This window comes from Malus sylvestris, chromosome 13 (assembly GCF_916048215.2).
Source record: "Malus sylvestris chromosome 13, drMalSylv7.2, whole genome shotgun sequence".
NCBI classification, from domain to species: Eukaryota; Viridiplantae; Streptophyta; class Magnoliopsida; order Rosales; family Rosaceae; genus Malus; species Malus sylvestris.
Genome location: NC_062272.1, coordinates 24,957,831 through 24,985,532, shown reverse-complemented (window position 1 = coordinate 24,985,532; position 27,702 = coordinate 24,957,831). Strand labels below are relative to the sequence as shown.

Below are 27,702 nucleotides of genomic sequence, written 5' to 3'. Positions count from 1 at the left end.
AAGCTAACAAAAGAAAAATAATTAATCCTCTTTATTGACTACAGACTTGCCTTAGGAATATAAACCCATCCCCAGATACTAATTTCTTACAACTAACAAAAACACTCCATCCAGTTGTGAGCAAGTGGCGCCTTGGTTGCCCTGGATTGTTAATGAAGAGGAAAAATGTAAGAACACATGAGAACAACACAGCATCATATAATGCCAGCCAGCATGACCAACACATGGATACAAATATTCCACAACATGATGCTGGATCGGAAGTCATGAATTTCACAGAAAAGAAAAGGAGAAAATACATGTATTGTTGTACTATTTTGGAAGAAATTAGTACAATAAAAAGATAAACATGTCGAACAAATGGGTACACTAAACAGATGAAAAGATGCTGAAGTACAGCAAATAGACAAAAGGCTGAGCCACAAAATAATAAGGGCAAGCCAGTCCAAATCATTGCCAACCAAAACAACCAAAACAACAAAACGTATGACTTGCGAGGTAATGGTCGCATTGCCTTGCAAGATAAAGGTCGCATGTTATCAAACCTCCTCAGAAATTGCCTTTCCCACGGGAAAGAACTTGCAGAGGACTAACCTCATGTGCCTTCCCCAATGCTAGATGTGCCACCATTCCTTTTTTCTAGAACATATAAAAATTAAGAACTCATTAGAAAATAAGAAAGTAAGCATGCAATAAAACAAGAGAAAAAACAAAAACAAAGTAATGAAAAATAAATATGTTCATTGGCTGAAACAAAAAAATAAACAATTTGCAGAACAGAAGACAATTATGTTCAATTATTCATATGAAGATCAAAGTCAATTAAGGTTAATTATAATACAAAATTCAAGCACAAACACAAAAATAAATGAACCAATAAAAGTACTCATCTCAAAAAACAGGACGGAAATAGTAAAACGAAGCATTGGAGGGCCCAAATGGATCCTAAAAAGCAAACCCAGATGCTGAAATCACAAGAATTCAACGAATCTACTAACCTGAGACTTGCCCTTTCAACCGGCGATTGAAAATTTGAAACCTTTCTGCAAATTCTACAATGAAAGATTGAAACTTTCCTCTCAGTCGGCGAGAAAAAAAAAATCAAAAACTTGACAGAAAGGATGGAGACCAATTGGGTTATGGTGAATCAGTAAACGGTAGAGAAAATACCAAGGAGGGAGGACAGAGGATGAAGTGTCGTGACTCGTGAGCTGTCGCGGAAGAGGGATGATGAGGGCCGTCGTAGTTAAGGGTGAGAGGTCGTGAGTGGGGGTCGCCTTGCCGATCGGCTGTGTGAAATGGGGGAATCAGGAATTGGGGGGGGGGGGGGGGGGTGTGTGCGTGTAAAGCCGTGTGTTGTGTGTGAAGCCGTGTGAGTGAAAGTGAACCCTAATTAGGATGAGATCCTCTGCTTTGCAATTTGGTGAAACCATTTTTTCAACCTATTATACCATGACATATGTGTATATATATAATTTATTTATTTATTATTAATAAAACGGTTCGGTTCGGTTCTGGCCGGTTCTTGATCATTCGAAACCGGAACTCATTCGAAACCGGAACCGGAACCGGAACCGGTATAAACGGTTCAGTTCGGTTTTTCACCCAAAGTTGACTTTTCCGGTCAACACGGTTTTTTTCGGTTTTTTTTTCATACGGTTCGATTCGGTTTTGCGGTTTGACGGTTTTTATGCCCACCCCTATGGGCAACAGTTAGCACCGTTAGAGACGTAAACCGAAGCCCATGGAGCCCAAAACTTCTAAAACCCACGAAGGAAAACGCGCTGCTGGTGCTAGGGTTTAAGCTCTCCTCTCTCTCTCTCTCTCTTCGCTTTCATCTCTCCCCCTGTCGCTCCTCCATTTCGTTGGGTTCTCGCTTGACGCACAAGAGATAAACAACCATGTCTCGGCCGGAGCTGCAAGCTCCACCTGAGATTTTCTACAATGAAGACGAAGCTCGCAAGTACACCCGCAATTCCCGAATCATGGAAATTCAGTCGGAGCTCTCCCACCGAGCCCTCGAGCTTCTCGCTCTCCCCGACGATGGCGTCCCCAGGCTGCTCCTTGACATTGGTAATATTTCAAAACCCAACTCCCCCAATCTTTCAATTCAGTTTTTCCAAAAAAATCCCAAAGGGGTTTGATTTTATTCACCGAAATGGTGAAACAGCTGAGTGAGTGATTGAGGTTTTCACTGCAGGTTGTGGGTCGGGGCTCAGCGGAGACACATTGTCGGAGAGTGGGCATCAGTGGATTGGTTTGGATATTTCCCAGTCGATGCTTGGTATGTGTTTTTATTTTTGGGGTTTTGTTTATCGTTTTGGATTTGGTTTTCAGCTTCTTGATTGCTTCCATGGTTTGTTCTAAATCGGAATTTCATTTCTTTGATGATTGCAGATGTGGCATTGGAGAATGAGGTTGAGGGTGACCTTCTGCTCGGGGACATGGGTCAGGTATCATTCTTAATGCCTCATGGTTCAGTTTTTCGGCACGTCCCTTGTTATTTTTCTATCTTATTTGCGATTCTGCATTGTCATCCAAAAGACAAAGAAAGGAGACAAAATATGTATACAAATATGATATTGTTCAACCTGCAATTGTTTTTATTATCAGCATATGTAATCGTTGGATTTTGTTTCAGGGCTTAGGACTTCGTTCAGGAGTTATTGATGGAGCGATAAGCATCTCAGCCGTTCAGGTTTACTTTTGTTTTCACTCACTAATACTTGCAATGATGGATAATGGACTTAGCTGGATTTTTTTTGCCTATCTTAGCTTGTGTCCCTTGTTTTATCAGTTTTTTTTTTTTAAATTTTTTTTTTTGTATTTATACTCCAATAGTGAAGAGCTCAAAATTCAATTATTTCCGCTCTATCTCATATCTTTTCTGAAATAATTGCTATGTTGCAACTGATTTGTTCTTTTATTTTCATAACCCCTGAGATTACTTCATGTGTGCATTCCTTATGTTTTTTATACGGTTTACTATATGAATCTTACTCCCGTTTTACTTTACCATGTTTTAAATGCAGTGGTTGTGCAATGCTGATAAGTCCTCACATAATCCACGATTACGATTGAAGTATGTTGTGTTTCTTGGTGGTTTTTATTTTCTCATCATAATTTTGTCAGTATATGCTTGAAACGCAGTGAGATATGTGTCATGATCTTCTTATTGTTGGTCTTTTTACGACATTAAGCATAGGATGAGCCTGCAATCCCTTTTCAATTGCAGTATGAATGTGTTGTCTTAATCCTTTGCAGGGCTTTCTTTGGATCATTGTACAGATGCTTAGCAAGGGGTGCAAGAGCAGCGTTTCAACTTTATCCTGAAAACCTGGACCAGCGCGAGTTGATTTTGAGTTCTGCTATGCGTGCTGGATTTGCAGGGGGTGTTGTTGTTGATTATCCCAACAGGTATGCAAGAAACCAATTATGCAATCTTGTGTCATAGGCTGTTAGCTCTCTCTTTTATGGTACAACGCTTTTATACATTTTCTTGTGTACGTGCATCATTTTATCTTTCAGTAAACCTTTTTTTCTCCCTTTCAATCTAACATTTTCTTCACACGAATGGGTGCGGAAAAAAATGGAATGTGTTGGTGTAACTAACCCAACATATCAAACTGTTGTGGTAGGGTCAGGGAACTAGAACGAAATATAGGGCAAATTGTCAGATTCCGACTTCACAGAGTTTTTAATATCCAAATTCTTCAAGTAGTATGTTCCTCTAACTTAAGGAATAATCTTGTTACAGTTCCAAGAAACGAAAAGAATACCTTGTCCTCACATGTGGTCCACCATCTATTAGCGCTTCTACTCCCAAGGGAAAAGGTGAAGATGGCGAGGGTTCCTCTGACGATGAGAGTGGTGAAGATGAAGAAAATCAGACAGTAAGTCTTCACGGATGCATTTACCATTACTATATTCCTGATTTTCTTGATCAACCGCCATTGCCTTTTTTGTTTAACCTTTCTACTATTCTAATTTGTTATTTTTTTTTAAACAAACGATATTATCTAAACTAAGGGGGTGGGGGAGTGTGCTAAGCCTCACAATGAGCCAGACATAATAATGTGGTTCAAATTCGCTTTTGGCGAGAATCGAACCTTAGGTCTCTCACTTACAAGTGAAGGGTAACACCACTAGACTGGAGTACTAAGTGGCTAATTCATTATATTTTATTTGTGGGAAGCAGGTTTCAAACTCAGACAGGCACAGGCCGAGGAAAAAGCAGAAGACAAATAAGAAAGGCAAGGGAAGAGAATGGATACTAAAGAAGAAGGAACAAATGAGAAAAAAAGGAAATGTTGTTCCCCCAGACACAAAATACACAGCTCGGAAACGGAAGGCTCGATTTTGATCTTGCACAGTCGACGAAGGCATTACCTCCTCTTTAGCGCTCGAAAATACTGGCTTTTAAAGCAGTTTTTATACTGATCTCTCTGGGCAACGGATTGATATCTCATTCACTCTTGTAACCTCAACTAGTTTGAGAAAAGAGACTTTATTCTGTTCTAAGAGGTATTTGTTTATTTGTCCAATCTTTGGTTTGTCCGCTGAACTTGTAAAGATTAGTCAATTTCTCCTCGTAACTTTAATTCTGGCCAATTTCCCTCAAACTCTCATGATTAGTCAATTTCCGCATTGTTGGATTTTCAAACTTTTCATTTAATCTTCGGTTTAATATGCCACCACGTGCCATCCACATGATCACCTTTTCTTAGATTGATTGCTATTTCAAAATCAATCATTGGTCAATTGAAATCATATATGACTTGTAAGTCACACTAGCATTTTATGGTTTATGACTTAAAACAAGCTATTTCATCCAGTCGTTCGTATCCAATGATTGACAAATTCAAGTCATATGACTTGTTGGGAACTAGAGGATCAAGAGTTGTGGTCTCATTTAGTCCATAGTATTCGTCAGTTACATGACGCGACACAGGTATAGTGACTTCATGACGTTTCGTGCCCCATCCTTCGCAGCTTCTATTTACATTCATGGAAACTTTCGGCCGCCACCAAACAATATGTAAGCCACAACCAACGGGGCAAAAGTTTAGTGGATTGATTCGAAGAAAACTTTGAAGAATTCCTCTCCTAATTTTCTCCAGTGATCACATTTATTCACAGGATTGATTGTTTAGGGTACAAGTTTAAGTTTTCTTTTCTTGATAGGGTTTGTCTTTTAACAATGACAGAACGTCCTCCGAGGAAGGTAAAAATGAATCGAAAAATGCAGAAACAAAGCCAAACAGAGGATACGACTTTCAACATAACCACAACCCATTTAAAGAGTGCATAACAAAAATTTCTTCAGCTCACATAATTTCTCATCCAAACAATTCACAAACATCCAACCCTACATGCTTCTTAAAAAAGAAAAGAAAAGAGAAACTGGTAAAGATTACGAGATAATATATGACTCGGTAACAAGTGAGTTACAACTAGATTAATCAAAAAGAGAGAATCCCATGTCATCGTCGCTCTCCTCCTTCTCTTCCTTCTTCTCCTCAGCCGGGGGAGCCTCTGCAGCAGCCGCTGCACAACCTCCAGGAGCAGCAGCAGCAGCTCCACCTCCAATGAAGGCACCACCGCCACCACCACCACCACCAATGATCACCTGAACCGAACAAGATTAAACATACGAATTCAGCAGCCCATCGCTTGGTTTTCAATGTTTTCTCAACATAAGCTACCACGGAAAACAAATTATATCTTCCAAAGTGCTTTGACGTTCTAACTGACCTTACAGGAAACTAAAAAGAAAAATTAATGAAAAGAGCCTGAAAACTTGAGTTTTAAAGATAAGGACAAAATAAAGGGTAAAATGAATAGTATCATATTTGACTTTTTAGTGTAAAAATATGATTTTTCGTTAAAATGAACGGTAACACGGGTTTTTCATTAAAAGCCCCAAAATAAAAAGGAGTAGCAGCAACGGAATACAATTTGCATGGCTACAGATGCATCGATGAACAATTGAGCAAAAACACAATTCTGACTATCTTGAAGCAAAACCCCTAACACAAGGGTTCTGGAGCATATTTTACATGTGAAACAAGTCCTACAAATTGGCATGGTAACAAATGCATCCCCAAACAATTTGAGCCAACACAATGCTGACTAATTTGAAACAAAAAACCAAACACTAGGGTTCTGGAGCCTATTTTCCATTAATAACCTGCATTTTCTTCAATCATTATTTTTTATTTTTTCCAACATTCGATTGAAATTCAAGGAAAGCATAATAAAACAAATTAAAAGATAGAGATCAACAAACAATACATAACAAACCAAATCAAATCTCGCATTTCAATTTTCCATGTCAAATGGAAACCCTAAGAAAAAAACAGGACTGAAGAATCAAAGCCAAAGGACCAACAAGGGAGAGAGAGGGACCTGGAAAACGGCAGAGGTGGGAGTGACAGGAGAGTAGGAGGTCTGGACACCGCCGGAGGACTCGGAAGACAGAGCGGACTGGACGAGCTTCCTCTGGAGCTCGAATGTGGAGGGAGCGGAGGCCTCAAGGTCTCCATTCTGCTGTTTGGCGGACCACTCTCCCCCGGAGGTCCTCAACACGAAGGTGAACATTCCCATGGCGAATCGAAAACCCTAACCCCAAATCCAATGCAGCTTTCTGTATACAAGAGTTTGGCGCTTTGAGACCTCACTTTATGCTGTGTTTTTGCTCTATATGTAGAATACGATGCCAAAACCCTAGCAGCCGCTTAATAATTTACAAAGACAAGTTTGCCCCTGTCATCTTCCACAATTCCATTTCTTTATTTTTTTTCTTCTTTTCTTTAACACAAAGAATCTCGAAACTCAGGTTTCAAGTTTGGTAAGAATCTCGAAACTCAGGTTTCAAGTTGGGTATTAGGGCTCAAACATATCGAAAAACAGTGTTGGCATCCTCGTCGATAAGACTAACACAAAGTGTCGTAGATGTTAAGAGGCTTAGGGGTGGAATTATAGCAATCAAGGTTGTGATTGGACAAGAACTCATTAATGTGATTAGCGCGTAAGGATTGCAAAATTATACTGGGAGAGAGTTTGGCTAACCAACATCGATTGTTGGGATGGATGTACATATCAAAAGAGATAAAAGGATGAACAAGACCTTGAAGTGTTCAAGAGCTAGATGGTGGAATCTAAAAGGAGAAATAGCAAGTCACTTTCAAAGAGAAACTACTCGCTGAATGCGTTTGAGATATAGAGGGGAACGCTAGCCAAATGTGGGATTTCATGGCTAGTTGTATCCGAAAAGTTGCAAAAGGGGTCTTAGGAGAGTCCAAGGGTTTCACTCCACACCAAAAGGAATCTTGGTGGTGGAAGGATGAGGTATAGGAAAAGGTTAAGGCTAAAAAGGAATTATAAAGTCTTATACAAGGATAAAACTGATAAAAACTGTGAGAGGTATAAAATAGCGAAGACGGAAGTAATGAAAGTCGTCGGTCCCCACTATATAACGATTAAAGTGCGGAAGGTCTTGGGAGAATTAAGTATAACATGACTCACAAACCTTTTCAACGCGATTTAAAACCGAAGAATATGTCAAATGAGTGGCAAAAAAGCACTTTCGCACCTATCTACAAGAATAAGGGCGACATACAAATTGCATGAACTATATGGGTATTAAGTTAATGAGCCATACAATGAAGCTTTGAGAAGAGAGTAATTGAGCATAAACTGAAGCAAGAGACATAAGTCTTAGACAATCAATTTGGGTTCATGCCAGGGCGCTCGAGTATGGAGGCAATATATCTCTTACGAAGATGGATGGAACAATACATATAGAATTTAGAGAAATGCTAAGGAGACTCCTAAAGTAGGACTCTCTATGAAGTCTTCAAGAGAAAGAAAACATTTTCACTTTCGATGTCAACATTCTCTTCGCTGAAGCCAATCCCACAATTCTCTCGAGCTGAAATGCAATAAGCGAAAAACAAAAATACACACGCATATCAAGTTTTTCAGTATTCATTGGTCCGATAATCAGACAAACAAACAAACAAAATACAGAATCTAATTCATATTCGCGACATCAGGCAGTGTAAAACGACAACAGGAGATTAACAAATTTCATCATATAGATCAGATTCACACAATTCGGATGTTAGGCAGTTTCTTTATTGAATTGATGAGAACCGTGCCAGTTTCTAATATAAAGGATCCCAAGTTGTTAAACATTCACAACTCGTAGCAAAGTTAACAACTACCCTATCTCATCCTCATAATCAAATTGAGAAAAGAGCACCGTGCATGCCATGTCATTGGATTGGACCCATCAAGCATATTAACAAGGGAACTTTAACGAAAAGCACCCGGTACTGTTCACTTTAACGAAAAATCACATTTTTACACTAAAAAGTCAATCCTGGTACTATTCACTTTACCCTTTATTTTATCCTTATCATTAAAACTCAAAGTTTTCAAACCATTTTCATTAGTTTTCCTTATTAACAATCTGCAATTAAATAAAAAGAGCGTTTTGGTTTACGAAAAGAAGAATATTATTTTTAAATTTGGTAGCTCTTCAATTGCTTCTTAAGGAGAATGACTATTTGTATCGAGCTCACCTCAGGGTAAAATTCCTTTCTCTCAGGCAGAGAACATATGATTAAATTCTCAACGCCACGGATCTACTCACCACAAAATACTTTCCAAATTAAGCAAACAATATCCAAAATGGAAAGGCACAAAATACATCAGCATTTGGACAAGAAAAGCATGCTCAAAGCAGTCTAAACAACCTTATACCTGTGGTAAATGTGTGATCTCTCAGTATAAAGCATTCTCTTCCGCTTTCCTTCAAAGAACCGAACCCGTGCACGAGAAATATCACTCTGCTCTGCATAACAACATAAGTAGGACAGGTTCTTACTCATGAAGTAAACACAAGGATGCACTCTGTGACTTCAAAAAATTCCCAACTCGAACATATTCAAAGTAACAACTGATAAATATCATAATCCCGCCCTGAACAAAAGTTTCCAGGTAAAGATATCGTGAAAAATTCCAAGGATCATTCAAGGACACTTTAAACAAAAATTTATTAATAATTGCAATTTTAAAAATATTAGGCTTCAAATAATTACCTCAACAGAATGTTTTATCTTTGGGAAGACCTGAAAACAGAAAAAAACACTAACCATCTCAAAAAGTGACTAAAAAGATGAAAAAAAAAATCAAGCTAAACTAAAACAGTCAAGAACAGAGTGTGTATTTCAATTTCTTAAAACGCAGCAAGTTCAATGACATGAGTAGGGTTTGGTTTAAGATTGGAATATTTTTTCTTTCGAAAAAACTGAATTTATATCAGCAACTTTTCATATTCTCTTCCAACTTCAAGTGCGAGTTGTTTTAGCTAGTACAAACATTGCCCCAATCTTCCTAAAAGTCTTGGCACAAAAGTATTTGTTTCCATAGATTTGAAAACAAAAACTTCAGGAACTATTTATTAAGGAAGATAATAAATCTTCCATTTCTGTTGATGTAAAATAGTTTAGCAAAAGTTAAATGTGGTTAGTTTGTTATTAACCGTAGTTGGTTAGAATGGTTACAAGTTCAGTTAAGGTAGTCAAGGGTATATTTGTAAAGATAAAAATGCTATATATATTCTCTTATGTGTAATTGTACATTTGTGAAATGAAATACAATCTTATTGAAGAAGTCTTATCTTTCTATATGGTCTCATCGCCAGTCGCCTCACGGCTCCTCTCGATCCTCTTCTCTTCCGCTCCGATCTTCTGATCTGTATCTCGATTTGTTCTCTGTGGCGTTTTTTGTTATGCATCTTGTTGATCTTGATCTGTTTTCATGGCGACTTCGTCTGAGTCGGTGCCTGTTCCCAATCCCTCTTCTAACCCTAGTTCATCTTCGAACCCTAATTCCTCTTTGTATTCCTCTCTCACGATCCAAAATATTGGCAGTATGGTGCCAATAAAGCTCAAGAGGACCAATTATCTGCCGTGGTGTGCTCTGTTTGCTCCGATTCTTCGACGTTATCATCTTCTTGGTATCGTCGATGGCACCGAACCCTGTCCTGCTCCTCTTCTGCCTGATCGTACTCTTAATCCGGCTTTCGAAATTTGGTATGAGAAAGATCAGAATCTTCTGATTTGGTTTAATTCCACGTTGTCTGAAGAGGTAATTCCTGTTACAGTTGGTGTTTCGTCTTCTCGAGATCTGTGGCTTAAGCTCGAACAACGATTTGGGGGTATCTCTAATGCACATGTTCATCAACTTCGTTCTCGCCTTCAAAGTGTTCAGAAAGGTTCTCGATCCATGTCTGATTATTTGCAAGAACTCAAAGAGATCTCCGATTCTCTCACTGCTGCTGGAGCCTCAATTTATGATCGCGATCTCATTGCTGCTACTCTGGCTGGTCTTCCTGATGAATTTGAATCTTTCACCGACTCAATCATGCTTTGGTTATCATTTACATCTTTGGATGAACTACATGGCTTGCTCCTTACCAAAGAGCTTTCTCTGAATCGTCGCAAGAAAGTTGTCTCTTCTGGTGTGTCTGAACCATTTCATGCCTTATCGATTCAGGCTCAACCTCCACTTCTTCCCACCCCTCCACAGGTGTATGTTGCTCAGAATCAACCCCTTCAGCACTCTTTTCGTTACAATTCCAATCGTGGGAAGCAAAATCGTGGTAATCGAGGCTTTCATCGTGGTAATTCTTTTACTGGTGGTTTTAATCGTGGTAACTCTTTCACTGGTGGTTTCCATTGTGGTAATTCTTCCAATCGTGGTTCTTCCTCTGGTCCTCGGGCTTCTTGTCAGATTTGTGGTAACTCCAGTCATGAAGCGCTTGACTGCTTTGACCGGATGAATCCTGACATTTGTGGTCAAATCCCCCCTGCCAAACTTCAGGCAATGTGTGCCCGTTCCGATGCCAAGTCCTCTCCTACTTGGTTAATTGACTCAGGAGCAACCTCTCACATTACTAATGACATATCAAATATCACCTCTCCTACTCCCTACACTGGTGAAGACAAGGTTTACATCGGTGATGGTAAAAGTCTTCCCATTTCCCATGTTGGTTCATCTACATTATGCACCCCTACTTCTTCTTTTACATTGTCTAATGTTCTTCATGTTCCTCATATGCAACACAATTTGCTGTCTGCCTTTCAATTTCTCCAGGACAATTATTGTTCATTGACTCTTGATTCTAATGGCTCCGTTGTTAAGGATCGTTCCACGGGGAAGACGCTTTTGCGGGGTTCCGTTAAAGATGGTTTCTATCCTTTGCAGTCTACTACATCTTCTAGTTTCGTTTCTGGTAAAGCTTCTCCTTCACTTGCTGCATCAGCCTTTGTCATTATTAAAGCTCCAATAAAGGTATGGCACAGGCGATTGGGTCATCCATCTTCTGCCATTTTTCGTCGGGTAATGTCTACTACTACTCTTGCCGTCCAAGGCCGGTCTACCGTTGATTTTTTCTGTTCCGATTGTGCATTGGCAAAGAACCACAAGCTTCCTTTTGGCCTGTCTTCTTCAGCAACTACTCACAGTCTTCAACTTTTACACTGTGATTTGTGGGGACCTGCTTCTGTTACATCTAGCAGTGGTTTCCGATATTACTTACTTCTTGTTGATGACTTTAGCAAATACAGCTGGTTTTTCCCTTTGAAGGCAAAGTCGGATGTATTTTCTACGTTTGTTGTTTTCAAGAATTATGTAGAAAATTTGCTTGGTAATAAAATCAAAGTGTTGCGTTCAGATTCAGGGGGTGAATTCACTGGTCATTCTTTTGCATCTTTTCTTAATGAGCATGGTATTTTTCATCAATTAAGTTGTCCACACACGTCTGAACAAAACGGCTGTGCTGAGCGAAAACACCGACATCTTGTTGAGACCGCCCGGACCTTACTTGTTGCTTCTCATGTTCCTCATGTATTTTGGGTCGAGGCTTTCTCTACTGCCTTGTATCTCATTAATCGTCTTCCCATTTCTGGTCACTCGCAATCTCCTTGGGAAATTTTATTTCATCAGCACCCGGATTATTCCAAACTCAAAGTCTTTGGTTGCCAATGTTTCCCATGGCTTAAACCTTATGTTCACAGTAAATTGGATGCTAAAAGCAAGAGTTGTGTATTTTTGGGCTATAGTCTTCAGCACAAAGGTTATCGGTGCTTTGATCTAGTTGACAACCGAGTCTATATCTCCAGACACGTAATTTTTAATGAAGCAGTCTATCCTTTTCAGTCTCTGCAGCTTTAATCTTCTCGCTCTGCCGATGTTTCTCCCGTGTCTTCTTCTTCGATGGATCTTTATTTTCGCACGTATACTCATCCTGGTGCGTCTCCATCTCCTGCTACTTCTTCACCTCCTGCTGCTCATTCCACTACTGGTGCTTCTCCACCTCCAGCTACTTCTCCATCTCCAGCTCTTTCTCCGCATTCCGATGCTTCTCCACCTGTATCTACCTCTATGGTCAATATTCATCCTATGGTTACCCGATCCAAAGCCGGCATCTACAAACCTAAGGCTTATACAGCCACTAAGCATCCTCTATCCGTTGCCATGGATTCAGTTCCCAGTACTTATCTCCAAGCATCTAAGTTTCTTCACTGGCGAGCTGCTATGCAGGATGAATATAATGCCTTACTGTCTACAGGCACTTGGTCCTTAGTTTCTTTGAATTCCTCTCAGAACATTGTTGGCTGCAAGTGGGTATTTCGGGTTAAGCAGAAACCTGATGGTACTGTGGATCGTTACAAGGCCCGGCTTGTTGCCAAGGGTTTTCATCAACAACAGGGCATTGATTTCCAGGAGACTTTCAGTCCGGTTGCTAAACCGGTTACCATTCGAATCCTTCTTAGTCTTGCTGTTCAACATAATTGGTTTTTAAATCAGTTAGACATCAACAACGCCTTCCTTCATGGTGATTTAAAAGAGGATGTCTACATGCTTCAACCCCCGAGTTTTATTGATCCTCTTTTCCCCAGTCATGTGTGCAAACTTCAAAAATCGCTTTATGGTCTTAAGCAAGCCCCTAGAGCTTGGTTTGAAAAACTATTTCGAGCTCTGCATGATCTTGGCTTCCATCAATCTTCTTCTGATGCATCTCTGTTTGTTCTTCATAATCCTCAGCTGGTTATCGTTCTTGTTTACGTGGATGATATTCTCGTAACTGGCCCTGATTCTCATCTCTGTCATCAATTCATTAATCAGCTTAGTAATCGGTTTCCAGTGAAGGATCTTGGTCCTTTACACTATTTCTTGGGGCTGGAAGTTCAGCGATCTTCTAAAGGGATATTTCTTCATCAAACTAAATATCTGCTTGATCTTCTTCAACGGACAAATATGCAAGGTGCAAAACCTTGTTGCACACCTCTTGGCTCCAATAAACTGGATCACACTGGTTCTCTTCTCCCTAACCCCACCGAGTATCGTTCTCTTGTTGTCAATCAGCTCTGCCAGTTTATGCATGCTCCGCGTGAACAACATTTTCAAGCTGCCAAACGAGTTCTTCGCTTTCTAAAAGGTTCTGTCTCTCAGGGATTATGGTTTACAAAGGGTCTTGTTGATCTCTCAGCATATTCTAATGCTGATTGGGCTAGCAGCCCTTTTGATCGGCGCTCAACCAGTGGCTACTTTGTTTTTCTTGGTCCCAACCTTATCAGCTAGAGTGCCAAGAAACAAAGTACTGTCGCCCGTTCTTCTACCGAAGCCGAATATAGGTCTTTGGCTCATACAGCTGCCGAACTCACTTGGTTTTGTAAAATCCTTCGTGATCTTCACTGTCCTCTCCCCAAACTGCCTACCTTATGGTGTGATAACATTTCCGCCATCTCTTTAGCCTCTAATCCTGTTTTTCATGCTCGCACTAAGCATGTTGAGATTGATTATCACTACATTCGCGAACTAGTTCTTGCTAATCTTCTCAAAGTCCAGTTTGTTTGCAGTGCTGATCAATTGGCTGTTCTTCATACAAAATCCTTGTCTAAAAATCAGTTTCGATACCTGTGTTCCAAGCTTCCCGTTGGCATCAACTCTGATTCCTCCTTTCGCTTGAGGGGGTGTATTAAGGAAGATAATAAATCTTCCATTTCTGTTGATGTAAAATAGTTTAGCAAAAGTTAAATGTGGTTAGTTTGTTATTAACTGTAGTTGGTTAGAATGGTTACAAGTTCAGTTAAGGTAGTCAAGGGTATATTTGTAAGGAGAAAAATGCTATATATATTCTCTTCTGTGTAATTGTACATTTGTGAAATGAAATACAATCTTATTGAAGACGTCTTATCTTTCTATACTATTAACTTCAAAATTAAATCTTATGTTTCAAAAAAAAATTAAGGGGTTGTTTGCCATCCTTCTTGAACTTTTTGTTATTGATACTAATGGTGTTAACTAATTTAGCTACATTCATCATTTTTTTAAAACAAAAAATTGGATCCAAGAAGGATTCCAAACAGGCCCTAAAGAATTCTTCTTGAAGATGGTTCTATCAAATTAATAACAAAGTGTGGAGCCAAAAATAATCACAAGGCGACACGTGGATTTTTGGATAAAAGAGGACAAAAATACCCTTGAGGTATAACGGGATTCCTGCGCGCGAGCGGTGGGCAATCATCCCTCAACTAAGTCAAAAGTGCCCAAAATAGGTAACAATTCAAAACCTATCTCATCAAATCCCTTCTACAAGGTAACTCTCGAAACCTATTTCATTCCATATAGTTTTTACCCTTTTTTAGCTAATCAATTAGCTATTTATTTTATTCATTCCATAACCTCCAAAACTTTCTTTTTAAAAGTGTTAATTGGCTAATTAATGGATTAATTGCCTAATTAATCCATTAATGGCCAAATAAATCACACATTAAACCCCAAAATACACCCAAAAAACATCCCAAAGGCAGGCCACGTTTTCTCCAAAGGGGACCAACCATACTCTATATATTGAGCCCCATTTTCTCTACAAACCTAAGTCCACACTCTTGCAAAACTCCAAAAACTCTCTAAACACTTTTCTCTCTAAAATTCTAACTTTGGCATCGGAGGTTCTTCGGCCAAAGCCCCCCCCATTCATTGTGGGCACGTGAGGCTCCTGGCCTTGACCCTAAGGTGTTGATTGTTTTGTAGGTGCAATTTTGTCCAAGAAGGAGGAAGAAATTTGCATCCACAAATTGGTGCTTTCATTGAGAGAAGAGTCACACATTCGTAGAAGACTCCCGCATCAAAAGGATTTTCTATTTCTTGTCCATTTGAAGATTTTTCGTACGTTCTTATTACTAGAATTTTTTATTTGCAAAGATTCTTTGATAAAACGTAAAAGAGAAATACAATGGCTAGAAATTTAGAAAATTCCACAAGTAAAAATTTCAATATTCAAGAAATGGGACCACGGCGATCCACGAGGCTAAATGTGATCATAGGAGCGGCATCATCGCTACGGGGCTCCACCATGGCACTGCTACCACGGCCCGAGCTGTGCCATCCAAGCTTGCATGGGCCTAAGCCCAAGCTATGACATCCAAAGCCCATGGCACTAAAGCCACGACCCAAGCCTCGCACTCGCATGCATCACGCACCAATCAGCCTACTCTCGTGGCCCAGCCTGCTTCAGCTGAGCAGCCTACTCCCGTGGCCCAGCCTGCTCCCGCCGAGCAGTCTACTCTTGTGGCACAGCCTACTCCCATGACCCAGCCTGCTTCAGCTCAGTAGCCCACTTTTGTGGCCCAGCCTGCTCCCGACGAGCATCACACTCCCGTGGTCCAACCTGCTTCCGCGGCCCAGTCTGCTCCCGTGGCCTTCCAAGTAGGCCAAATCGATCCAAGATTAGTTTAACTGTCCCGGCTCTAAATTTCCAGACCGACGATTTAACCGGGAGCATTTTCACCATATTTTTCTGCGAATTTGACATTTCCCAACTCAAATCTTGCGCTCGAAGTCTACCACACTTCCACTGCTTAAGGATACATATTCCTTCCAAGCTATTCCAACCTAAATGAAGAACAACACTTGTCTCGACAAGTCATAGAGTTGACGAGCGCCCTCGCACAACAAACGACCTTGGTGAACTAGCTCTTGCAGCGCACCGAGATGTAACGTGCCCCAGACGAGGTGTCCCGAAGTAGGACAAGGGCAGACAAAGAGCCTCTCCAGCAGCGTCCCGACAAGCAGCCACTTAACCAGCCACGAACTGAGCGTTCGGGCAATGTATACTCCCGATTAGGCCTCTGAGATAGCGTATACTTCCGTTTTAGAGCGCGAATGAGCGTGCATTCTCGACTAGGCCCACAGACAAACATACATTCATAGTTGGGGTCACACTCTGATAGTCAACAGTCACTCAATCCGGCTCAAGTTCAACCGGCAGCCTGCGAAGAACTCGCTTGCCTACTAGGAAAGCGCTACACGCACCGCATTAGTGGCATAGATGAGCCAAACACATGGAAGAGCAGTCTAGATTAGCAAGTCACGGTTGGGGGCAGCCGAGAGGTCCACTACCTCAACAAAGGTAAATTCAGGAAGAAGTAGAGAGACTATTGACCAAGCGATTATGCAATTTCCAACGCAACAAGGTCACCGACGATGCACTATGACAAAACGCGACCAACATAAGTAGGTCACCCTTCATGGACGAGATCGAGCAGGCAAAGCCTCTACGCGAGTTCAGCATGCCACATTTCACATATTTCAAAAGGGATGAGGACCCAGAGAGGCACTTAAAGCACCACCGAAGCGTAATGATCCTCTATCGAAACAATGATGATCTCATGTGTAAGATATTCGCCACCACTTTACAAGGTGAGGCGCAAGATTGGTTCTACACCTTGCCGCCATAATCCATCCGGAGTTTCGACGAACTTTCTTTGATTTTCACCAAAGAATATTCATCCTATCGCTCGATCAAGAAGAAGTCCGACCATTTATTCAACGTCAAGAAGAACCCAAAAGAGTCACTTCGCAACTATGTGAAGAGGTTCAAAGTAGAGAAGGTAAGGATAGTCAGATGTAACGACTCGATAGCCAGAGTAACCTTCTAAAAAGGACTTCCAGCAGACCACTCGCTATTCGAAAAATTGATCATGAAAGAAGATCTAACTCTGGCAGACTCTTTCGCTCTGGTAGAGAAGCATGCATTTGGGATGAGGTTCGCCAATGCACATTCAAGGACTTGAAGAAGTATCCGGCATCACTTCCCTATTATCCAAACCGGAAGTAGCGGATAACTTAGTCATATGTTTGATGGTATCTAAAGCAGCAGTACGCTCTACCATCATAAGAGAAGAGTTGGGGGCCCGACTACCTATATTCCACAGTTCAAAAGCTCTCCTCGATGCTATCAAAAATTCAAATTCTAACTTTGGCGATAATTGTTACAACCCAAAAACTCAAGTTTTACCTTCAAACACACTCATTCATCCTCATGACACATTATTCCGCCCAATCTAGACGTGTGACGATAAAGGCGTAGACCCTGACAGATGCAAAGTTTTCTGACGAACGCAACAACTTGGCCCAAAAGACACGCCAAGGGCAGACGAGCACTGGAATAACACATTCGAAAGCAAGTTTTTTCTTCGTCGCCCCAAAAGATTCTACATAGGAGCAACATATGTTGGCAGTTGAGCACCACCTCCTATTGCGCGTCACACGACCCTAGCTGACATTTGCTTCATAATTTAGCTCTAGAGTGGTCCAATATCGGCAGTTGAGCATCTCCTACTACGTGTAACATGGTCCTAGCTCCACAACTCCTTACCAAACATTCACAACGCAACAGAGCGGCACAACGAAGCCCCAAAGGTAGCTGAGCACGCCTTAGCTACACCTGCTCCACCCGATGGTGACTTCTGGCTTTTACCTGTCGACGGCGCATCCAACTACAAAGGTTTGAAAACAGGCGTAGTCCTTATCACCCTAGATGATTCGATACCTGAACAGGCGATCACTCTAGGCTTTAAAGCATCCAACAACGAAGTAGAGTACGAGACCCTACTAGCAGTCCTCCAAATGGCAAAAGACTTGGCAGTGAAAAAGCTTGCAATTCATTTTGATTCCCAGCTAATCACTAGCAAGACTGCTTAAGGCGTTTTAGACTTACACCCTCACTCAAGCTCCAGATCAAGGCAACACGCTACTACATGTGGAACAACATTCTCATCTGAAAATCCTACACCGGACCACATCTCCGCTGCTTAGCACCTCCCAATGACTTGATGGTTCTAAGCTCAATCCACGAAGGTGTTTAAAGAAATCACTCTGGAGGTCGATCCTTAACACAGAAGGCTCTTAACGCAGGCTACTACTGGCTCACCATGCACTAAGACACTAAGGAGTTAGTACACAAGTACGACCGTTGCCAACGCTACAAGCCGGTACCAGCACTGCCTGCCAGCAAGCTACACCCGCAGATGAGTCTTTAGCCATTCATGTAGTGGGCAATCAACCTGGTAGAACCTATGTCGCCTGCTACTAGGGGCAGATGCATGATGATTGTGGTAATCGACTATTTCACCAAATAGGTAGAAGCAGAGCCCAAGACGACCACGACTCAGATGGACATAGAGCACTTCATATGGAGGAATATCATTTGCCGATTTGGCATCTCTCAGTCCATTGTCACCGACAACAGTCCTCAATTAGTGGGCCAAGATGTGGCGAAGTTCTTCTAAAAGTATAGCATCAAGCAGCACATGTCCATGCCAATATATCCTGAAGGCAGTGGTGGGCTGAAGCATCCAACAAGATGATCCTCGATTGTCTCAAGAAATCCCTCACCAACAAGAAGGGAAAATGGCCAGATGAACTCCCCCGATGTCTATGGGCATATCGCACCACCAAAAGACGAGCAACCGATAAGACTCATTTCTCTTTGGCATTTAGCTCAGAAGCAATCATTTATCCCAATGTCATCAAGCCAAGTATCACTGCTCTATTACTAAGCATTAAGCAGAACAGTAAGGAGATGGCTACAAGCTTAGATCGGGTAGAGGACAAGTGCGAGCAGACCATTACCTGCATCGCAGCCTACCAGCAACAACTCATTTCCAACTACAACAAAAGGGCCAAGATCCGACAGTTCCAGCCTGAAGATCTAGTCCTAAGAAAAACCTTTATGACTGCCCGCAGAGAAGGCTCTAAAAAGATGGATCTCATCTGGGAAGGTCCGTACAAGATCAACATAGTAGGCGGCAAGAGTAATTACACCCTATCCACCATGAAACGATAAAAAGATTGAAAAGCAGTGGAGCGCCTACAATCTGAGGAAGTACCATGTGTGACCTCCCGCTACATCAAAGCCCAAAGACTCAAGAAGCTCAATGGGCACCACCTCACAAGCCGATGACTATCCAATTGTTATGCAGTTCTTACCTTACAACTAAGTTCTCGTTCTTTTCACTCGTTTTTCAATGAGGAATTCAGAAGTAATCACAACTTTGCTCGGTTGCATGCTTACAACAACTGATCACTCCTGCACTTCAAAAGAAGACTGTGCTCTTCTTAGGGACTCATCATATGAATTGCGCCCCCCGAGGGACCAGCCATGCTCTCCAATGCGAGAGGGTAAACTAATTGCTCTCCAGTGTAAGAGGGTAAACCAATTCCCAGACACCCACATGGGTCAATTCCCCAAGACGGGAGGATAAACTTTACACTCCGAATATCCAGACGTGGATAAGCTTGGCTGCCCTAGTATAACTAGATGCACGATGGCTTGTGCCGGGGATTCCTAGAAGTAGCCACAATAGTCTTTTTCAAGGCTTAGCTAACTGAAGGATTTTAGGTCTTTTGGCCTAATCCGTGGGGAACCGGGCCCTAGAAACGGAGGGGGCACATTACACAGTACGCTCTACAAACGGCTGCCTTGGAACCCTAAAGTTGCTACCGAGTGCACTAAGGTAGCCTACGATTTTCGAAGGACTGCCTACGGCTTGCCATTCGAGCAGTAAAACCACGCTAGACTTATACAACCGTACATTCTTGTGAAAGGTTAAACAAGCTAGCGTGCATATACAAATCTTTATCCACTGCTGACATGCTACATAGTCGATAAGCTTCACCTCTGCCAAGTGCAGAACAACCTACACCAAGTCCTAAAGTGTTGTGATACTTGCTACTCAGCCTACGGAATTAGGGAAAACCAAGGTTAACAGCCTAGTGGTTACGCAAATTTGTCTACTTCTGTAAGTAAGGCATCCGGCTGCCAACCCTATGGCTAACAATGTTGCAAAGTTCTACACCAACACCTACAACTGCATCTACGTGGGCTTGTCTGCTTATAGAAAAGTAGCACGCCTGCCACTAGTCTATAAAGTTTAAAGGTTAGGGCATGAACGAAAGAAGCGAAGATGAAGAAAAATGAGGGAAGCAAGTTTATTAAATTTTCTAGCAAAATTGATAAACAACTAGCAAAGACCGAATGAGTTCAAGCAAAGCAAAAAGCAAAGAGGGAAACAAAGAAAATCCTAAAGATTACCTAGAAGACTACTCTTTCGCAACTTGGACACTTTATGACTACTCGGTCGCCACACCTTCAGCAGCAGGGACATTTTTAACAGTGGCACCATCCGACGCTTCACCCCTGGCTACTCCAACTTAGGCACCAATATCTCTGACTACTTCACCAATGGAGGCCTCAAAAGTAAAGGTAAGCAAGTCTTCTGGAGAATAGAGAAGGTTTCGAAGTCTCTCCTAGCAAACTCAAAGTCAGACGGTCTACTAAAGAGATGATCTACATAACCCAACTTGTAGAAATCGGTCTGACTCTGAACAAACGGAGCCTCGAGCCCAGCCTTTTCACCTTTCAGTTGCTCGATCTCCTCGAGTAGACCAACACGGACGCGCTGCAGCTTATCCACTTATTTCTTCAAACTTTCGTTGATCTTCAATACACCTTGAAGTTCCAACACTTGGGGTTCAAGCCTATCGACGACTCTTTTGAAGTGGATCACTTGATTATAAGCAGCAATCAACTTTTCATCATTTGCATAAGCAGCGAAACGAAGCTCAAAAACTGCAAACCAAGATCTTGAATATGAGGTATGTAACATCCAATCTCATTCTTTGCACTTTCATACTTAACTTGGATCACGTCAAGCCTAGCCTTTAAGTCAACGATTTCTTGGCGAGCGGTCTCAAGCTGCAGAGAAGTGGGAGCAGAAATATTAGACCCTTTCAAAGTAACGAGCTCATAATCCAACCTCTTAATCTTATCGGCCAACGAATAAGCTTCAGCTACCATAGTCTTCGCCACCACCTTGACAGCCTTGCTATATTTGCATCATAGCAAGCAGAGCAGTCCTTCTACATTGGGTTGTATGCTTCGTAAAGGAACTTGGGCAAACAAACTTTTCTAACGCCATTAACAAACTTGGCATAAGCATCCATATCTTCAAGCGGATCTGGTTTCAAGAGCATACAGATCTCAGCAGCCTCCCTAGGAGCAGGCTTAGTGGATTTCTCACAGCTGCCTATGTGAGTAGTCTCCTCCTTCCCAACAGGCAAATCAGTCTCAATAGCAGAGGGAGTGGGCATTGACGCCACTTTAGCAGCATAGTCCACCTTACCACTCTTCATAATAGCAAGTTTCTCCAAAGGTGAACCAGACTTGGCTCCCAACGAACATCTTGGAACAGACTTCGGCACTGGGGGCATGATAAAACCTTTACACTGAGCAATCTTATCAACAATTGTACTAGCCATTCTCAACATGGAAGGCGCCACATGCTCAGATCTAGCAGCCTCATTTTTTTCCCATTGGAAGAAGTCATGCCAATCACAGGCCTCTCGACAGCAGACAGATCCTTATGAGCAGCAGAGGAAGTCTTCAATTTTTTCTCAACTGACATCTCTTGAGTAGGCGAGGAAGATCTCTTATTTCCACCTTTATTCATAGTAAGCTCCATGACAACGATCAGACGAGCCAATGCATCCGCCTTCATCTTCTTTACCTCCTCTTTGGGAGCAGCCCACCTTTCTCCCAGCGAAGAGAACTAAGCAGCCAACGCTATTCACGGTACTCAGCATTCTAGTAGGCAGGAGGCCTGCATGCCCAACATTCCAGCAATCCATGAGGCCCACGACCTCCTCATTTCTCTCAATTGTCGGCCTGGCCCGTGTCAGGTCCAAGAGCCTAAAGGACATGAGCCATGTGACTCACCTAGCACTACATCTCAGCGCTTCAATCCATGGTCCTAACTGCACAAGCTGTCCATGGCTCTAGCCAAGTTGAGCAGCCTAAAGCAGTGTTCCCTACCACAACACATCATCGGCCCATGCTGAGCCGACTCTTGGCCCCTGCCAGCCAATGTGCTGCACCACCCGGACGGCTGCCCCGCAACAGCATTATCCAAGAAGAAGACAAGAAAAATTAAATTTTTCTTACATCGGTGCGGCACGAAAAAGACGAAGAAATCAACGAAAGACAGTCCTTTGCACGAGCAAGATGTAGAAGATTGCTAGAGGAGGGGGAACAAATATCCTCTAAGCTCTATCTCTTGTAGGGTAGAATAAACCGCTCTCCAAAGTTGATTTAATAACCCACTTAAGGTGGACTTAAATAGGCCTTGAGAGAAATTTATTTCCCTTTCCTAGAAGGATCTAATTTCTTATTAAAGAGGGAATCTACATAAAAAAAGGAAGCAGTCCTATGTTTCCTAAAGCAAAAAGATCTCTACACCTGCTGTCTTTTCCTATGAGCAGCCCAACATGTGTGGGGGCATTTGTGGAGCCAAAAATAATCACAAGGCGACACATGGATTTTTGGATAAAAGAGGACAAAAATATCCTTGAGGTATAACGGGATTCCTACGTGCGAGTAACGGGCAATCATCCCTCAACCAAGTCAAAAGTGCCTAAAATAGGTAACAATTCAAAACCTATCCCATCAAATCCCTTCTAATCCCTTCTACAAGGTAACTCCCAAAACCTATTTCATTCCATATATTTTTTACCCTTTTTTAGCTAATCAATTAGCTATTTATTTTATTCATTCCATAACCTCCAAAACTTTCTTTCTAAAAATGTGTTAATTGGCTAATTAATGGATTAATTGCCTAATTAATCTATTAATGGCAAAATAAATCACACATTAAACCCCAAAATACACCCAAAACACATCCCAAAGGCCGGCCACCTTTTCTCCAAAGGGGACCGGCCATACTCTATATATTGAGCCCCATTTTCTCTACAAACCTAAGTCCACACTCTTGCAAAACTCCAAAAACTCTCTAAACACTTTTCTCTCTAAAATTCTAACTTTAGCATCGGAGGTTCTTCGGCCAAAGCCCCCCGCCCCCCATTCATCGTGGGCGCGTGAGGCTCTTGGCCTTGACCCTAAGGTGTTGATTGTTTTGTAGGTGCAATTTTATCCAAAAAGAAGAAGGAATAAATTTGCATCCACACAAAGTATCTAGCCACAATTTATAGAGACCTTCTTTAATAAGTCAAACTATAGCAATTCAGAAATCAAATTATAATTGTTCAATAACAACCAACTATAAAGTCTCTTGCAATTAAGGACACTTCTGGAAAACAGAAGAAACCTTTGTAGTAAAATATTCAAAACGAGCATCATCAAAATGTTGTATTGAGTCTGCATCAAACCGCTGATAAATCTGGAAGGTTGAAAGTAAAAAAGTGAATTAGCTGATGAAGTGATTTCCAGATCTGAAACATAATTAAGGAATCAATCTAATTCCTTACACTTAAAGAAGAAACTGAGTACAGTGATACATATATTATTATTTTTTCCTCGGTAGCCACTTCTTCTAACATAATAAATATTCAAATCACACCAGGAAACAAAAAGAACAATTCAGAGTCTCAATGTTGTGTGACCCATATTCCCGACAGGTTCTCAATCAATGAAGTCAAAACATAAATCAGTAAAGACCATATCCACGGATTCCATGTTTTCATTTCAAATCCACCTCAACCGCACAAAAAGGCCAATTATCAGCAACAAGAATCAAGGAGCGGGACAGAAATTGAAATATTATTTAGACGGTACATTTTGCATCCTAATTTTCCGAAGAAAGGGAAATAAAGGATGACAAATGCCTCTAAGAAAATTAGAAGATAGACAGTTAAGACCTCCAAACCAGACAAACTAAAAGGTTTAACAAGCAAATAAACTCAACTTGAAAGAGAACTGTCCTTAAGTTTTGACGGTGTTGTCAAATGAGTCAAAGAATTTTTGCATACCTGGCGGACTTGATGAACCACTTTAGGAAGAACTCCTTTATGTTCATGTACCAGCTTCACCTATAGTTATCACAAACTCAGTATTTAAGAATTTTTGCCTTTTGTGAACCATAAAATAAGCATTGCCAATCTGAATATTTGAAGGAAAACAGAAATTGAAGTTTTCCTTTTGCATTGTGTTGGCAAACAGCCATTTTATATTAATTTGATATTTTCTATTGATATCATTTAATCCATTGTACGATCAGTGGACAGTAGAGCCCAATAGTATAGGTGAAGATATGAAGCTATAAAAGATATTTTTTAGTCCAAATATATGCTCAAACTGAACAAATAATCATGCTCTAAATGTTAATTTTTATACATACCTTCCCATGGTAATTACTGCAGTGCTTGTTGAACAAATTGTTTATATCTGCAGTGAAAAGCATCGGGTTAAAGGCCGATTAAGAACTGGAATGCATTCCTTGTTGATTTTCTTATAATTTGAATTTTATTACGAGTGAACATCAATATAAAAGAAAGCAAAAAAAATTCACAGTTGCCATCAAAGAAAAGGAGAAATCTTACCCGGATTTGAATAATAACTCAAAAGTATTGTTTGCCTATAGAAAGGTGCATATCCATCTAGGTACCTGGCCATGAAAAACATTGTTGAGTTGGTCTTCATGACGTGATATAGATCAGTGGCTTCACAATCAAATTTCCAATCGGTATAAGTGTTCTACTTCTTGAGATGTTCATAACAATTTCGGTTGTATAGGAAGCACTTTGTTACTACTAGTGTGAGGGAGGAAATTATAAGGATAAATTGCCATGCCTGGCACAATACAATGTTAATACTTGAAAAGATGGACAACAAATCATACCACGGTCTTATCCGCATGACATCAGTTCATGCTGCTTAGATGGTATGTGGTCCAATTGTTCAACAACAGACTTCAAAAAGTCCCAGTTCTAGATATTTTATCAGAAAAGAGAAGATATAAATTTTGCAGGCACCATATATTTCAAGTGGATAATTGATCACACTATTACCTGCATCGTTATAACATCTGCATGATCAATAACTAGAACCTGCCACATCAAAACATGTATCTCCATCAATGGAAGGGAACCATTAAAGCATCGGAGAAGCCCAATACCAAGCATACAAGCGTACTTCCAAACACTGACAGGTTGGTAAGATACATTACCTCTATGGAAGAAAGAGATAGTCGACATCTTTTTCTTTATTTAATTTAGCCTCATCAATTTTCTGTAAAAATAAAGGTCCAGACTCATTATAATAGATATAAAGGAAGTGTTAGCCAATCACAAACGTAAACAAATGACCAACCTCCAACCTTAGAATATATAGAGAATGTCCACACTCTTAATTTAGAAAAAAAGTATTTCATTTTAAGATGATTCTTGCAAGGGAGTTGGTGCCTTCAATAGGAAAGTTGGTTCTACAAACTAGAGACAATTATATAATTATCTATTCCAAAAGTGGTCATGTAAGCCTTTACACTAAGCATTGATAGGCACTTTTTCCTTACCAATTAACTACATTGAAAGTACCAAAGAAAAAAACCAAAAAGGCAATGCCTCAAAGAAATACAACGGAAGATGTAACAAATATGGACTTCTAAGATTATATTAATAATGGAATTTGTTTTTCGGCCTCTGTGTATAGCAGTAGTTTCATAACAGGTCACCAGTGGAAAAAATCAGACTAGAAACTGAAAATAAAGTTGATCACTTACTTTCAACAAACCAACTGAAGAAGCAACTATAATATCTGAGGGATTTGGATCCTCTCCTGAGCTAATGGAGAGGATCCTACTGACCAGTTATCATGAGCCGTTGGATTATCATGAGCCGTTGGATAAAAATCCAACGGCTATAATTATTATAACTTTAAAGGGACCCCCTGTTTGTAGCCATTGGATAAAAATCCAACGGTCCATGATAACTGGTCAGGAGGATCATCTCCATTAGCTTAGGAGAGGATCCAAATCCATATCTGAGGTATAGAAACCACTGTACAACTTTATGTACCTCCTACAAAGCAAAGATTAAAAACTGAGTTGGAATCTCAATCTATGTCGTCTCAGTTAAATGTCCACCAATAAATTTTTTAACGAGAAAAAAAAAGCATAAATTGTAAAACAATAGTGAATATAACTTTTAGCACTCTTTGATCACATTACATTCAAAATAATAAGTTAGAATTGTAGACATCGAAATTTTGGTAAATCAATGTTGACCGATAAATCAAAGTTTCAACGCTCATGTATTACATAAATTTTACACGTAGCGTGTGTCTAAACAAAAAATCGAGAATCATCGGAAAAGTCATCAAACAGGACACGTGTCAACACCTGGCAGAAACGACTTATTTCATCTGGAATATTATATTCAAAATTAGGCCTTGGAAAATTCTATAAATAGAAGCCAATTTCATTCATTTCATTTCACCAATGGAGATTACACCAAAACCTTGAAGCTCTGAAGCTCTGAAACTCTAAAGCTCTCAAGCATCCAGGTTCCCGAAGAATCAAGAAAGCCCACTTTGTTCTTCGTTCATCGTTCTTCCAAGATCAAGCCCCGACGGCCCTTGGATCAACAATCATCCACCTTCAAGATCAAGCCCCAAAGACCCTTGAAGAACTTCCACCAATTCAAGATCAAGCCCCGACGGCCCTTGAAGAAAGTGTTCATCGTTCATCATCCGTTCATCCTAAGATCAAGCCCCAACGACCCTTTGGATCAATAACGTCGACAAATCTACACATCCAACCGTTATTCAAGATCAAGCCCAAAAGCACTTGAAGATCCGTTCATCACTGTTCTTCAAGATCAAGCCCAAAAGCCCCTTAAAGATCCGTTCATCACCGTTATTCAAGATCAAGCCTCAACGGCCCATGAAGAAACTTTCATCCTCAAGATCAAACCCCAACGGCTCTTTGAAGATCTGCTCAAATCCACCTTCAAGATCAAGCCCACGGCCCTTGAAGAACGTTCATCCTTAGATCAAGCCCAACGGCCCTTTGGATCAATCGCACATCCACAAATCAACACCTTACGGAGATCAAATCAGATGATCAAATTTGAGAGAGATTGTAACTCAAAATCATCAAATACAAATATTATTTTGTGCACGTTGTTCTTGTCTCGTTTGTTTCAGGAATTTTTCGTGTTTACAAATTTGGCACGCCCGGTGGGACATCTCTACCTCTCATCTCTTTCTCCGTTCAAGAAATTCAAGCACACTTCCAAAATTAATGGCATCAAGGAAGGCTCAAACTGTTCCCGCAACCGGCGCAAAGAACAAGAGCGTCCTCGTCGCAAGTGGTGTCACTTTGGGCATCACGACTCGAAGCAAGGCAAGAGCTACTTCTGCTGCCTCTTTCACCTCTGCATCAACTCTGCCAAGGGAACAAGAGCACCCAAGGCATGAGCCTGTGATCACCTTAGCCTCACTAAGGGCACCAAGGGGGGAAAGCCCAAGGAAATACTCTGAATCCATGCTCT

At 40.9% G+C, this 27,702-nt stretch overlaps 2 protein-coding genes and 1 pseudogene across 2 annotated transcripts; 1 reads left to right on the top strand and 2 right to left on the bottom strand.

The window, feature by feature from the left end:
- The first annotated feature begins 1,766 nt into the window (after positions 1-1,766).
- On the top strand, positions 1,767-4,622 carry LOC126597001 (18S rRNA (guanine-N(7))-methyltransferase RID2-like). Its single transcript, XM_050263751.1, has 8 exons — positions 1,767-2,073; positions 2,201-2,284; positions 2,398-2,453; positions 2,642-2,698; positions 3,033-3,082; positions 3,265-3,417; positions 3,758-3,893; positions 4,199-4,622. The coding sequence occupies exons 1-8, from the start codon at positions 1,902-1,904 to the stop codon at positions 4,361-4,363; spliced, it is 873 nt and encodes a 290-aa protein (XP_050119708.1). The 5' UTR covers positions 1,767-1,901; the 3' UTR covers positions 4,364-4,622.
- A 652-nt stretch (positions 4,623-5,274) lies between these two features.
- Positions 5,275-6,694, bottom strand: LOC126597005 (60S acidic ribosomal protein P3-like). The gene is made up of 2 exons (XM_050263759.1): positions 6,409-6,694; positions 5,275-5,629 (listed from the first exon to the last, which is right to left on the bottom strand). Exons 1-2 carry the CDS (start codon positions 6,604-6,606, stop codon positions 5,459-5,461), a joined length of 369 nt encoding a protein of 122 aa, XP_050119716.1. The 5' UTR covers positions 6,607-6,694; the 3' UTR covers positions 5,275-5,458.
- A 1,164-nt stretch (positions 6,695-7,858) lies between these two features.
- On the bottom strand, positions 7,859-27,697 carry LOC126595392 (protein NUCLEOLAR FACTOR 1-like; annotated as a pseudogene).
- Between the last annotated feature and the right edge of the window lie 5 nt (positions 27,698-27,702).